Raw genomic sequence first — 13,860 nt, 5'->3', positions numbered from 1 at the left:
TGCAGGAACATCTTCTCTTCTCTTCTTTTTCACCTCTCGCCTCTCGCCTCTGGCCTCTTTGGTTTCTCGGTTGTATTTGATTCGGAATTTCCCTCCAAGTTTCCCATTGACAAGGGACACACTGTTTCATTCTCGTTCGAGCGGGCTCTAGTCTTCGTTCTTCTTTTCTCTCTTTTTCTTTTCTTCTCTATCTTTTATAATTAACCCCACACCATTCCACTAGTGGTTGAACGATCGTTTATTCCTATAGCTCAGTGCATGACTACAGCTACGGCAGACGTGAACCTCCTTCAATCCTTGAGGATGACCGAAACCATGTCGGGCGCTCCAGCAACTGCAGCTCCCGAAAACACATCCCGTTCAAGAGGCTCACGGCGCGGAGGCCGAGGACGCGGCAACCGTTCACATCGTCGCCCCCAGAACCAGAACCAGAACCAGAACCCGGCACCGAATACAGAGCCAACAAATGGCGCGCAAGCACAGACTCAGCAGACACATGGGACACAACCCAATGGCGACACGACGCCGAATCAGCCCCAAGATGCATCTCGCTCGCGAAGAGGTCCGCGGGGAGGGAGACGGGGCGGTCGGGGTGGAAACACAAACGGCGAGGGAAGCCGACGACCTGGGCGAGGAAGGGGGGCAGATCAGATGGTATCGAACACTGGACGGCGATTCGAGGGGCGATTGACGAAATCCGAACGACCCTCTGAGGATGACGGGCCGGAAGGTGGGGAGGACCCCAAGGATTTGGAGTTGAGGGCCGATGCGCCTGTTTTCGTGCCTGGAGGACAGCAGGACGGAAGTAAGGTTGAAGGGGACTCCTCGAATACTACCAACACGGCCGGCAAAGGGAAGGGGAAAGCAAAGGCGAAGAACCCGCAACCTCGACCGCCGAAAGTTACGACGAAATCAGTCGCCCCGGACATCGCCACGCGGATCCACGAGGATATTGCCCACAATCTCTACGAGTGTCCTATCTGCACCGCGGAGTTGGGCAAGAGGTCGCGTGTCTGGTCGTGTGATTTGTGCTGGACCGTTTTCCATCTGAGCTGCGTCAAGAAGTGGTCCAAGAATGAAGGAGCGGCGGCGCAGGATAGTTCTCGTCGCCAGGCTGATGGAGAGTCTAGTGCGCCTCGAGCCTGGCGCTGTCCGGGCTGCAATCTCGCGAAGGAAGTGTTTCCCTCGACCTATAGCTGCTGGTGTGAAAAGGATGTCGATCCGCGCCCACTTCCCGGTCTCCCTCCACATTCGTGCGGGCAAACCTGTGCGCGGCCCCGTAAGGGTTGTCCTCATCCGTGTGATGCGACTTGTCATGCGGGACCTTGCGCCCCGTGTACTGCCATGGGCCCGACTCAGGATTGCTTCTGCGGTATGAATTCGTCCACCAAGCGTTGCCAGGACACCGACTACGAGAATGGATGGAGCTGCGGTGAGGTCTGCGGGGACCTACTACCTTGTGGGGAGCATACTTGTTCTCGTCCATGCCATGAGGGCCTCTGTGGTACGTGCGAGGTGAAGGTCGAGGGTCGTTGCTATTGCGGAAAGGTCCAGACAGAAATGCTGTGCAGTTCCAGGGATGAGGAGATGGAGAGCCAAAAGATACAGGACGGAGCTGAAGGTCAAGTGGAGGAATGGACCGGTTGTTTCAGCTGCCCCGACCAGTGCAGTCGCCCTTTCGATTGTGGCGTTCACTTCTGCCAGAAGAGTTGCCACCCTCAAGACGTACACCCAGCTCACTGTCCGAGATCGCCTGACGTTGTCCACCATTGTCCCTGCGGAAAGACACCCTTGACCGAAATCTCTGGATACTCTCCTCGCAAATCTTGCGAGGACCCTATCATCAACTGCCGAAAGGCCTGTGGTAAGATGCTTCCGTGCGGACATGCATGCGACAAGATCTGTCACACTGGCCCATGCGGTTCTTGCATGCGCAACGTCCCCATACAGTGCCGGTGCGGACGGAACTCATTTATGACCGTCTGCCACCAGGGCACAATCGAGCCACCGCAGTGTTTCCGAACCTGCAAGACCGGGCTGCACTGTGGACGCCACGCATGTGCGGAGAGATGCTGTCCTGGTGAGCAAAAGGCAGTTGAGCGCCAGGCTTTGCGGCGGAAGCTCAAATCCCATCTCCGTCCTAGCGACGAAGATGTAGAGGCCGAACATATTTGCACTCGGGTTTGTGGCCGCCTGTTGAAATGCGGACGGCATACCTGCCCAGAGATTTGCCATAAAGGCCCATGCAATACTTGCAGAGAGGCGATCTTCGAGGAGATCTCGTGTAACTGCGGTCGATCTGTCTTGCATCCGCCTCTGCCTTGCGGCACGCAACCACCACCCTGCTCGGCCCCTTGTGAGCGTCCCAAACCATGTGGTCATCCCCAAACGCCTCACAACTGCCACACGGACGACGAAGTTTGTCCTAAGTGTCCGTATCTTACGGAGAAGCTGTGTCTTTGTGGTAAACAGGTGTTGAAGAATCAGCCTTGCTGGCTGGCTGACGCACGATGTGGCCGAATTTGCGGTGCAACGCTCAAGTGCGGTTCGCATTCGTGTAAAAAGAATTGCCATCGACCAGGCGACTGCGAGGATGCTTTGAAACCTTGCCAACAGCCTTGTGGGAAGACAAAAACCTTGTGTGGTCACCCATGCCAAGATGCTTGTCATGCCCCATACCCTTGCCCCGAGAAGACGCCCTGCTCGTCCAAAGTCACGGTAACATGTGGCTGTGGACGGCTTCGACAGGAGCATCGCTGCAATGCAGTGAAAGCAGTGGCCTCGAAGGGGCAGTTGCAGCAACAGCAGAGGCTGCCGGCGTTGACCCCATTGACGTGTGACGAGGAATGCTCGCGACTGGAGCGGAATCGCTCTTTGGCATCGGCATTAGGCGTCGAGATCAACCAGTCGACGACCCTAGGCCAGAACATGACGTCCACGAACCTTCCATATTCATCGGAAACCCTTGACATGTATCTGCAGCTCTCATCCTCATCCCCTCTATCGACACTTCAGACCTACGAGGCGACGCTGCAGTCTCTCGCGATCGGCACCACCCAGCGATCCGTCCGCTTCCAACCTGCCAAGTCTTCCCTCCGCGCCTTCATTCATTCCCTCGCCTCGGACTGGGGCTTTGCCAGCGAGAGCTTTGACCCCGAACCTCACCGGCACGTGTTCGTCCTTAAGCCGACGACCTGGACGCCCCCACTTTTCGGCATGGGTCAAGACACGGCAATTGGAATCGGTGGTATGAGCGTCGGCGAATGCGTCAAGCTGCGCGAACGCCAGCGTCTCAAGGAGCGCGAAGCTCAGCGCCAGGCCGCAGCCGAGGTTAAAGCCCAGCGCGAAGCGGCCAAGGTACAGGCGAGCGCGACGGGCGAAGGCGGCTGGGCCCAGGTTGCCGCGTCACGACGTGGCAATAATGGCATGAGCAGTGCGAGGAGCGCACCCACCGTGCAGGGCCCTAGTGCTCTTTCCAGTTCAACGATGTTTGCCGCCCTTGCTGGCGACGACGGAAGTGGCTCCTGGAGAACCGGGGCTGCCCGTGCTGCTCCCAAGAAGGAGAAACTCGTCCTTCGATCCGGCGTTGGTGCCGGCAAGCAGCTGCGGAGCCAACCAGCTCCTGCCGCCGAGGTGGCGGACAGTTGGGAGGAGGAAGAAGAGAAGGAAGAACAGGAAGAGCTTGCGCGCGAGAAGAACGAGCCGCACGACGCAGAAGACTCTCCAGGACAGGATGAGAATCAGGAGCAGGATTTGAAGGCCGAATCTGAACGTGAACCCGGAAACGACCACGACCAAAATCCAGAGCAAGAGCAAAGTCAGATCTCCGACCCACAGAATGAACCAGGTCCGGAACCCGAAAAAGCACACGAAGTCCTTGAAACACATTCAGAAGAATCCCCTCACGAACCTGAAGCGGCCATAGAAACTCCCATTGCCACGTCCTCTTCTCCGGCATAAAAGACCCCGAAAAAAAAGTGTCTTATAGAACGGGTTGGGATTTCTGAAAAGCCTTGAACATTTCCAGTTTATTTTCTCTATTTCCCTTGATTTCCTGATGATGCTATTATTATTCGATGTATGCATGCGCATTACACATGGTGGTTGGCTGATGATTGATTGAGGATTAGTTTAGCGAGCATGGGTTTGTTCTGTTTTGTAATTTGCACAGCAGGCGCGCTTATGCATATGCATTTTATGGGATACCAGGGGATTTAAAATCGCTTTGAGATATTTGAGCCTTTTTCTTTTTCCTCTCTCTTTTCTCTTCTGTGTTCTATCTAGAAAGTCCCCATTGCTTTCAAGCCATTTGTTAAATCTCGAGACCGCTATTAGGAAAACCTCGTGGCAGAGTGGGTTCAACTTAGTAAAAAAGCAAAATTATCGCGAGACGGTAGTTTCAATCTCATATTCCCGAATATCCTTCAGCCTAAAGCCTGGTTGTGCTTTCGTCCTGGTTCACGCCACCTGCCAAGTACCGCAGAAAAAAGTGGTATGCGTCGTTGTCGGCGTCATAGAACCGGTAAAGACGCGAAGCCTGAATTCCAGATTATTGTTGTAAAAGAGCTGGTTCGGATTTTCAGGTGCGTCATGGCAGATGATTATTTTAATGTGCGGCGTTTTGCTATCAAACATCCAGCTGGGACAAATGAATTATCGTGTCGAGGTCATCGAGCGTGCCTGTCCTAATGTGATTTATAAATTTGGCCTGCAGCTCCGAGCTTATACAGCAGAGTTGACTGTAAAGTGAGAAGGTTCTTCGCTCAAACTCGAATCGAGAGCCGTGCTCTATGTATTTCCCCTCTTCGAAAGACTGGGTCTCTCTCGGGTTGTCGAAGTGGATTGGATGTTTTTTTTTTTTTTTTTTTTTTTTTTTTTTTGATCTCGGAAAGATCCCAGGGCTTCAAGTGGTTATCTGGTCTTTCCTGTCCGCGAGGAAAGAAATGAAGCCGGATCAGCAGTTATCTTATAGTCCCGGTAACGAATAAAAAAAGGCTTCATGGTTTTCCGCCAAGCTCAGCAAGAGGCGTATTGTTTATTGTTTCCAAGCATCTTTGCTTATTGGATCTCTTAGTGGCGAATTTCTTAGTCGTGGGAGACTGCATTTGTGATGGACTCATTGCCTGTGCCTATCCAATGCCAGGTGAGTATTTATAAGGTAGAGTTGCGACTGAAAGACCACTTGGGGGAATGGAGCAGCTTACCATTGATTTGCGTGTACTGCTTTTGGAACCCTAGCCTGCAGGGATTACACGCCCAAGACATGCTTTTCTCCACAGAACATGTAGTAGCCTTTGCAAGCCAGTATGGACATGTGCCGTACGCCCGTTCCTCGGTGATTGGCGACCAAACGCCCACCGAGAGCCATTCGAGTCGATGTCATACGTCCACGTTGCGCCTGTCTTTTCGCAGTACCGCAGCCAGCCACGAATCTGTGATCCGGGCCCATTGAAAGACGGCAATGCTGAAATCTCAAGTAGCTCATTCTTCCGTTGAATAGATTCGATCTGCATTCCCCTTGCAATGACTTGCAGAGCTTAGTGGCCGTGGGCCAGATAAACAGCCGGGACCCTCGTAAACTGCTTTCTGCGAGTTCGTGACCCTGATCCCATGTTTGAGACTGTGGATCGTTTGGCCCACGAGCTTTTCACTATTTCACAGCTCTGTTCTATTCTTCAGTGATTGTGGGGATTGAGAAGCTTCCTGGGATAGACCGAGATCTGGTTTTCTTTGTTGATGAGGTTTCAAGGGGATGGAGGAGGGTTGGGTTTTTCTACAGAGTCTCGATTTCACTACGTCGTGGATTGCCCATCCTATCTATTCACTAGGGTTAGTATCGAATCAGGATTCACAGGAAAACCTACAGAGGGAATTGAGGATTCATTGAATCAGTGGCACCTGGTGACTTCACTGGTCAAATCTTTCTTCCTTTTGTCGGCTTTGTGCCATATCTTCAAATGTGAAGATCGAAAATGCCTCTATGTATGAAGGGGCTTGCCTCAGACTTCCGTAAAGCCTTAAAACTCGAGACGGCCTAGTTCTGTTTATATCCTGCTTAAGATGACTTCTATGCCCCAATAGACTCGTCTGTACGATACAGAGAGTAAGACTCTACAAGCTTCAAAAGGGCTTCGTACAATGAATTGCCGAACCGATGGAGCCATACTGAACGCCGTCAAGCGCCTGGTTCTAGAGATAATCTCCAAGATATTTCAATATAGGAACAAGGAATAGACATAGGAATCAGCCGAGCTGATTGTCGAAGTATTTAACCGAAAGGATGGAGAATTCATACGTGGGAGGGGAAGCATGACCAAGTGCCCCGACGTAGACATTGTAATGAGTGAGGGTTCTGATTTATGGAAACAACGAGATGGCTACTATTCTTGTTCTAGAATCTCAAATGTTTGGCCTCATGTATAGAAATTGATATGTGCAGAGTGGATTGGGAGGAAGGAATTAGCACAGGGATCTGTTAAAACAATCACCTATATATGCTCAATTTACCAGGACCTTGCCATATCTTGACCATGCGCCTTTGACCTCAAACTGGGAGGAAGATCGTCCTCTCCACGGCCCCAATCACTCTCTGTTTCACCTAGCACCAACTCCAGCGTCATGCCTTCCGTGAAAAACTCATGTCCAATCCAGTTCTTCGAGTAATCTTCTCCATTCAGTTTCGCGCTTTGAATGTAAATAGCCCGGTACGTCTTATCGAAATTGATATTCCGAATCGTGGCGGTCTTGTTCGTGATCGGGTGAGTAATGCTCACGGCTTCAAAGAACGGCGCGATGATAAGGTAGACGTTTTGTCCGGGGTTCGGGAAAAGACCCATCATGGAGAAGACCGCGAAGGCCCCCATAGCGCCAGAGTCGTCATTTCCAGGGAGACCGGAGTTGGTGGAGTTGAACCGAGAGGGGATATAGCTGTGTGCGCGGCGAGCCGAAAGTGCAGGCCTCCCGGCGTAATGGTATTGATAGACGGTGAGAAAAACGGGCTCGTTGCCCATGTCTGCTAGGCCGGAGGTGTGGAAGAAGTCGAGGCGGGAAACGAAAGCGTCTGAGCCCCCAAGGAGATCGATCAAGCTTGCCATATCGTGAGGAACGTAGCTGATGAGATTGAGTTAGGACACTGGTAGGAATAAAGGATATTGAGAAAAGGATTGCTGAGGCCAACACTTACAATTGGTATTCCCACACGCTTGACTCGAAGGTCTCCGAGGGATTGCTGGTAAGGGAGCACCATGAAGCAAGTGCACTGCAGGCAATTGGGTCTTGGTATCCCCAGGTCCCATTCAAGTACCTTGGCTGAAAGAACCCGACAAAGCCAGTATCCGTCCCATTGATCGATGATGTTTGGTCAGATTTGTAGATATTCTGCCAGTTGCTAGCCCTGCCAAGGTACTTTGTATACTCTTCTTTGTGAAGAGCCTTGCCAACAGTCGACAGACAAAGGTCATTGTACGAGTACTCAACCGTCCGGGATATACTCCGAGAATTGGTGCCAAAACCTAGGTAGTCAAAATCCAGATATGGAATGTAGTTAACACGCTTCCAGCTTTGCAGACCGCCACGGCCTTCATAGGACCATTCTAGAGGCTCGTTCTCAGCGTTGTTGACCATGGCCTCGTATGCCAGGTTCCAATCAATCCCCGTCAGGTTTTTCACAAAAGCGTCTGCTAGGACGACGTCTGCATTCGAGCCACCCTGTGTCCAGCCTTTGCAGAGACTCATGCGACAGTCTGGAAGCCAGTTCTCATGCTTATATGTGTCGAGAAGACTCCGTACCATCTTAGATTGCGTTTCAGGGTCGATGATTGTAAGGAATGGGTGCTGAGCCCGGAAAGAATCCCAGATGCTTTGAAATGTCAGCGTGGACAGAAAGCTGGAGACACAAAACTCACCAATAAAAGGAATCGAAATAAGGCTCATCACTTTCCCAGAGTGGGTTTTCCCCCGTTAGATCCTGAGGGTCGAGCATGGTTCGGTACACGCCGCTCCAGAAACTGCTAAGTATGTCTTCATCTGCGCCGCCAGACTTTATAGATATCGGACTCAGCTGCTTTCGCCAAGCAGTTTCTGTATCACGCCGAACCTCTTCGAAATCTTCTAGCGGGTGAGGAATCTCTGTTTGAGCATTTCTGCACGCTTTCTCTGGGCTGATAAAGCTCACACCAACTCGTGCATTGATGGTGCCATTCTCAGGCCTTCGGAATCGAAGAAAGCCACCAGCTTGAAGGTAGAAGTTATTGAATCCACGAGTGACATACAGCTCGGTTCTTTCAGTCCCTCCTCTGTTGTTTACCCAAATCCCACCGTCATCGACCGATGCCCCAACAAAATCCGCACAGAAATAAGACACGTAGGATCCAGCACCAAAGCTAGGCAAGAAAGTGCCATTTGCTTTGATCTGACCCTTCCCAACATTTACACTGATTGAGGCATTTTGTCGGCTATCCCACAGATCCGTCAAATCTAACAGTATCAAGGGACTCAACTGCGATCCATTTGCTGATGTAGCAACCGGGAAATTAAACCGGTAGAGTGCCGCATGGTCCGTAGATGTCATTTCGGCTCGGATCCCGCCGTCCAAGGCCAGGGCAAAGTAACCTGGCCGAGCCACGACCGAGTCATTCGCATAGTGAGTAGCCCGTGCAGCCTTCAGGAACCTGCAGTTGTTGATCTCATTGTCGGGGCAGTATTGTGGGAAGAGAGGGAAATTGCCCAAGGACGGATTCCCGCCTGTTCCCGAGTCGTGAAGCGTAGAGAAACCGGTCACCTTGCTTCCATCTGTGGAAAAGCCACCGGTATTTTGCCCATCCACATCTGCCACGGGTTTTGCCATTCCGTACGGGCGACTGGCCCCGGCAAACACGTTGCCTCCATTGTTGGATCCGATCAGTGGGTCGACTAATTGAAGGATGTTGGGACTTTCAGCTGCGATGGTCTTGGGGATGCTCCCTAACAAAATCCCTGTCCATTGTATTGAAAGAAAGGATAAACACCTTACGAGTGACATCGTTATCCCCAAGGTCGCTTGGTTATAATATTCAACACAGTGGGTTTGCAGCCAAGATGCCAACCGTGACAAGATCCAACACTTGTGTTTGTGGAGAGCATGGCGGAGGGGAAAGAGCCAACCTGGGATGGCGAGAGCGGAGCATTGCGGAGTCAACCAAGACAGGGGGGGGTATAATTAGGAGTAATTAACGATGGTCTGTCCAGGGAGGGATCGACGGTGGTACAAGATTGGACTGGTTCCTGGAATGCAAGGGAGAGAAAGGGAAAGCCTTGTCGGCGTGCGGGGGTGTTTTGCCGGGAGCCCCGTGATGACGGGCAGGCATCTCATGTCTTTACCTGGTTTCAAGTACTGAAGTACTATGGTATTTCTTTTTCATTAAATGTCTGCATAGAAACTATGGCTATGCTAGAATCGTGATTCTTCGGATGCGTTCATTGCACAGAAGGGAGAAGAGCGTGCGCGATGGAGAATGGAAAAAAAAAGAAAGTCACATAAAAAGTACAACAGAGAGAAAACAACTATTAAAAAGCAGTAAGATTAGATATTCTTTTGATTGCGTCGCAAAAAGTAAAGCAAACCGCCCTGTTTCTCACCAACGATTAAAGTCACATCCATCCACTCTATAAGATGTGTAAATTTTGGGTATCTTTGTGTTGTATTCCAAACCAAGAAAAGCTCTAGAGCACGGTACCCTTGTTCTGTTTCTTGTTAAGGCGGTAGTTCTTCCAGATGGCAATGGCAGGGATAGAAAGGGCCAGAACAGCGGTAGCGGCAATGGCACCATACTTCTGGCTGTAACCCCAGGCGTAGTTGACGGCGTTGCGCTTCTCGGAACCGACGGGGTACGTCTGCTGGACCAAGTAGCCATCCAGCGAGATCTGCATGGCCTGAGACTTCTCGCTGGCCGGGAGAGCCGACTCCAGGGCCTCAACGAAGAGGTTGTTGTAAATGGCGGCTTGCACGGCCTGTCCGATGGCACCGCCCAGACTGCTGAAGAGACCGAGGACAGACAGCATCATAGGCACACCCTCACGGTCAGCGGCAGCCATGACACCCATTTCGTTACCAATAACCAAGGTACCACCACCGAAGGCAATGAAGATTTGACACATGATGAGGTAGCCGATGTCGTCCGTGCCGCCGTCGCCACGGAACTTGATCATCAGACCAGCGCCGAGAATCAAGAGAGGAAGACCGAAGCACAGCGAGGTCCACTTGAATTCCTTGGTGAATCGCATCCAGAGACCGATGACGACACCCCAGAAGCACGAGCCGACGTTGTAAATCTGCATCATGTAGCCAGCCATTCCCTGGCTGAGATCGTACACAACCGTACAGAAGTTGAGGAAATACAGATCCCAGCAATAGAAACTGAAGTTGAGAATGGCGGAGTTGGTGCAAGCACCCAGAACGGTGCGCTTCTTGAGCAATTCATAGTTGATGAAGTGCACACGGGCGACGAACTTCTCCCAGGCAGCGAAAAGTAGTAGCGTGAAGAATCCGAAGATGATCATGCAGATGAAGGTTGCACTCTTGTACTCCGCTCTTCCGTAGCTAGCCAAACTGAAAGGCAGAAGGATAAGGATCCAACCAGCCATCAACAGCAGAGCACCGACCACTAGAGGAAAGAAAAAGCAAATCAGTTTCGGTCGTTCCAAGGTGGAAGGAAGATACAAGACATACCGTCAAATTGATGCCAGTAATGCAAGATGGACTGGGTGGTAGTTCGGCCACTCTTGGGAGGGTTGAACACGCCCGATTTGAGCGCCTTCTTCTCGTAGTACTTGAAGACAACGGCAAGGGGAAGGAAGACGAAGGGCATGATAATCGTGAAAGCACCATAGGCCCAACGCCATCCACCAGTGTTTTGGACAAAGTTTTGTCCTGCAAGCGAACCAGTGAAGGCGGTACAGATGAAAGGAGTGTTGGCGAAGGCGAAGGCGAAGGCTCGGTTCCGCAGACCGGAGGTATCGGCGAGGAAGACCTGCAGAATAAGGTAGATACCGTCGTAGCCCACCCAGTAGATGACATAGCCTGCCGAGTACGAAGACGGACCATCGCACGCCGCGAGAATGATGATTCCGAGAATGTAGACCGCGACGGAGGCGCACAAACCCTCAGCACGACCCCACAGGTTCAGGGTTTTGGCAATGGGGAGCTTTAGCACACCACCGACGATGGTAGCCAGGATGTTGGCCGTACTGACGGCGGGCGCGCTTTGGAATTTAGCATAGGCAGTTTGCTGGGCAATGCTGCTGATAGATGACTGCAAGGCGAGCATGAAGAAAGAAACCCAGATCCTAGAGTTTGGTTGACGGCGATGAGCATTTGATCTTCGGGTAAACAGGCGACGTGGAGGGGGGAAAACTTACCAAGCGTAAGTGATAATCAGCGCCTTCTTCGACCACACCAAGGCAGCGGCCTCGGCCCTTTGGATACCCAGCTGAGCCCCCTCGGTGACCTCGCCGGGGTGCGCCTCGATTTCCTTTTCATTCCGGGCCTCCAGACTCTTCCGGTCGGAGTCGCTACCCGAGGTGTCCGGATTCTCAGGCGAGTTCTGCTTGGGCTGGTGATCCTCAGTGCCGGCGAGGTCGGACACCGCAGCGGTGTTGTCACGACCTCGAATCATTTCAAGGACACCCATGATGATGTTTCGATGCCTCTCTTCCTGCTCAAGGAGACGGGGGGTGGTTTACCCGATGAACCGGAAGGGATGAAGTTGAATTGCTTGATGAGCAGAGAAAGGAAGGAGGGGAGCCAGGGACGGGAAGTCGGGGAGGGTTAATTTACTATATAAGTATGCTGCTTCTCAACCCGGCCGAACGGTGCCGCTCGCTGGCAGAGACAAGTGGGTAACAAAGTGAGCTCCGCTGGTCAAGCCTGGCAAAACAAATTTTCGCCCATTTTTCCTGCCGCAGGACGCGCTCCTGCGCCGGTGGATCCGTTTTGGTTTTTGGTGGTCGGATCAGATAACACTTTGGGGCAACGGATCAGATAACTTCCGTTCTGGACCAATCACGGCCCCTCCAGACTCGCAGCTGGATGCCCTGACCCCCAAACGAGGTGGTGTGATTGGCCGCCATCCCTGTCCAGCCCCACAGCACCATCTGCAAGTGCCTTTTCCGTCGAAGTCAGCCAGGCCCTCGCTGCCAATCCGAGCCTGGCACCACCGTTCATCTCCGGTCCTGTTTCGCTCCATGAGTGATTTTGCGGTCATGTCCGTCTGGCCTTCCACGGCTTCCGTTCGCTCACTCTGCGAGAATGACGATGAGAGTCTAGAGTCATTTCTTAATGGGTTTCTTACGAGGACAGTGAAATGCATACTCCGTATAGGGAGTAAAATTGGGGGAAAAAAAAAAAAAAAAAACACTACTTTTCCCGCCCCTCCTAGAGGCAAACTAATAACATGATCGAATAAAAAAATGTCTTGGTGTGATGTCGGCTAGATTGATAGGTCCTGTTGTCACACGAAAATTTCCGGTGGATATAATACCCACCCACCACTTTAGCCTCCTCCACGAGAGGTTTGCCTGATGTCTACGCACGATGCAGTCAGATCCCACGCGATGCCAAGGGGCACTTACTGGTCGGAACGGGATTGACAACGCGATTGACCCCCCAAAGGAACACGAAATGCCGTCAGATCATGCGTGCAGCAGAATTTAAGAAATATCCTGAACCTAGATTCGACACAAGAAATGGTCCGAGCAAAGAGGCAGCCAGGTACCACTCGAGATGATCTTGGCCTGCTGTGGGCCGATTTTCGGACGATGCTCCGTTCTTGACAACTGTGCTGTCTTTCGGACTGGGAACTGAATAATGGAATTATGTCACCGCAGTTAGGTTTTCTTGTCCCGATCAATACCTAATCCTACTGCGTTGGCTATTGTTCATCTCTTATTCCTTCCAGGATTCCTGGAGAGTCGAGAATCCCAATCGATCCGGAGGATATGGCTATTGGATGGAATGGTTCGTAGGCAGTGGAACTTTGGTTGGGTGGCGCTTTTTTTTCCTTTTTTTTTTTTTTTTTCTTTTTCTCACCACCCTCTCTGCTCCCCTCTCTGCATCTCTCTTTTAGTCTCTTTCTAAATCACTTCTTTTGGCTTGGTTTTTCGCCACGGTGGTACTTGAGAAGCGCTAACGCTTACCTCTAACAGACCATCGCCGAAGTGCGCCTGTCATGCCATAGATTGGAATCCGATTCCCATCCCGTAGTCCGTACGAACCCCCACCTCAAACCGCGGCTGTTCCACCATCGGCTGCACCGTTGAGGCAACAAGAAAATCTCTTCCATTCTCCGACGTCCCAGAACGGAAGACGTGATTTCTCCCAACAGCTTGTCCCAAGGGTTGATAAGATCCAGGCCTGATCAGTTCCATCAAATCAATCTAATCTAATCTGATGACTACCATTTGTTTCAACCGACCAGCGGAGTGCCCATTCCAGAATCCTGAATCCTGTCTCTGACTCGAAGGAAGCAGAATTTTCTCTCGTAGGCTGCCTACCGGGGCTGAATTGGGTGGTTAGAGTTTTTTCCTCCTTGCTAGCGCTACCACTACCACCAGGCTTGCAAGGGCACTTTCATCTCAAGCATCATCACCTTGCCAAGACGCTGGTGGCTGTCGTCACAGGGCTTCAGCGGCGGGACATGTTCTAGCCCTGCCAAATAAATTGCTTGACTTTTCGAAAATGGCATGGTGATCATTCCACTAGATTCGAGGTGAATGGTGATGCATACTGCGTAGAATGGTCGAAAGTACGCGGGCTTCGGACTCGTGCGTTCTTGCCTCCCCAGTCCGGTTTCGCACAATACGGATAAATGGACATATGGCATGAGA

The 13,860-nt window shown here is 51.7% G+C and overlaps 3 protein-coding genes across 3 annotated transcripts; 1 reads left to right on the top strand and 2 right to left on the bottom strand.

Moving 5' to 3' along the window:
• Nucleotides 1-48: 48 nt before the first annotated feature.
• On the top strand, nucleotides 49-4,385 carry P170DRAFT_431840 (putative NF-X1 finger transcription factor). Its single transcript, XM_024848130.1, has one exon. The coding sequence runs from the start codon at nucleotides 316-318 to the stop codon at nucleotides 3,958-3,960; it is 3,645 nt and encodes a 1,214-aa protein (XP_024709506.1). The 5' UTR covers nucleotides 49-315; the 3' UTR covers nucleotides 3,961-4,385.
• Nucleotides 4,386-6,487: 2,102 nt separating this feature from the next.
• On the bottom strand, nucleotides 6,488-9,185 carry P170DRAFT_397336 (GH92 family glycosyl hydrolase). The gene is made up of 3 exons (XM_024846168.1): nucleotides 7,905-9,185; nucleotides 7,184-7,858; nucleotides 6,488-7,110 (listed from the first exon to the last, which is right to left on the bottom strand). Exons 1-3 carry the CDS (start codon nucleotides 9,017-9,019, stop codon nucleotides 6,504-6,506), a joined length of 2,397 nt encoding a protein of 798 aa, XP_024709505.1. The 5' UTR covers nucleotides 9,020-9,185; the 3' UTR covers nucleotides 6,488-6,503.
• Nucleotides 9,186-9,380: 195 nt separating this feature from the next.
• Nucleotides 9,381-11,921, bottom strand: sit2 (putative siderochrome-iron transporter). Its single transcript, XM_024845223.1, has 3 exons — nucleotides 11,395-11,921; nucleotides 10,706-11,322; nucleotides 9,381-10,640 (listed from the first exon to the last, which is right to left on the bottom strand). Exons 1-3 carry the CDS (start codon nucleotides 11,664-11,666, stop codon nucleotides 9,700-9,702), a joined length of 1,830 nt encoding a protein of 609 aa, XP_024709504.1. The 5' UTR covers nucleotides 11,667-11,921; the 3' UTR covers nucleotides 9,381-9,699.
• Between the last annotated feature and the right edge of the window lie 1,939 nt (nucleotides 11,922-13,860).

The sequence above is a fragment of the Aspergillus steynii genome (genome assembly GCF_002849105.1).
Source record: "Aspergillus steynii IBT 23096 chromosome Unknown P170scaffold_1, whole genome shotgun sequence".
NCBI lineage: Eukaryota > Fungi > Ascomycota > Eurotiomycetes > Eurotiales > Aspergillaceae > Aspergillus > Aspergillus steynii.
Note: the sequence above shows the minus strand (reverse complement) of the source record. Positions and strands in the feature narration are given on the sequence as shown.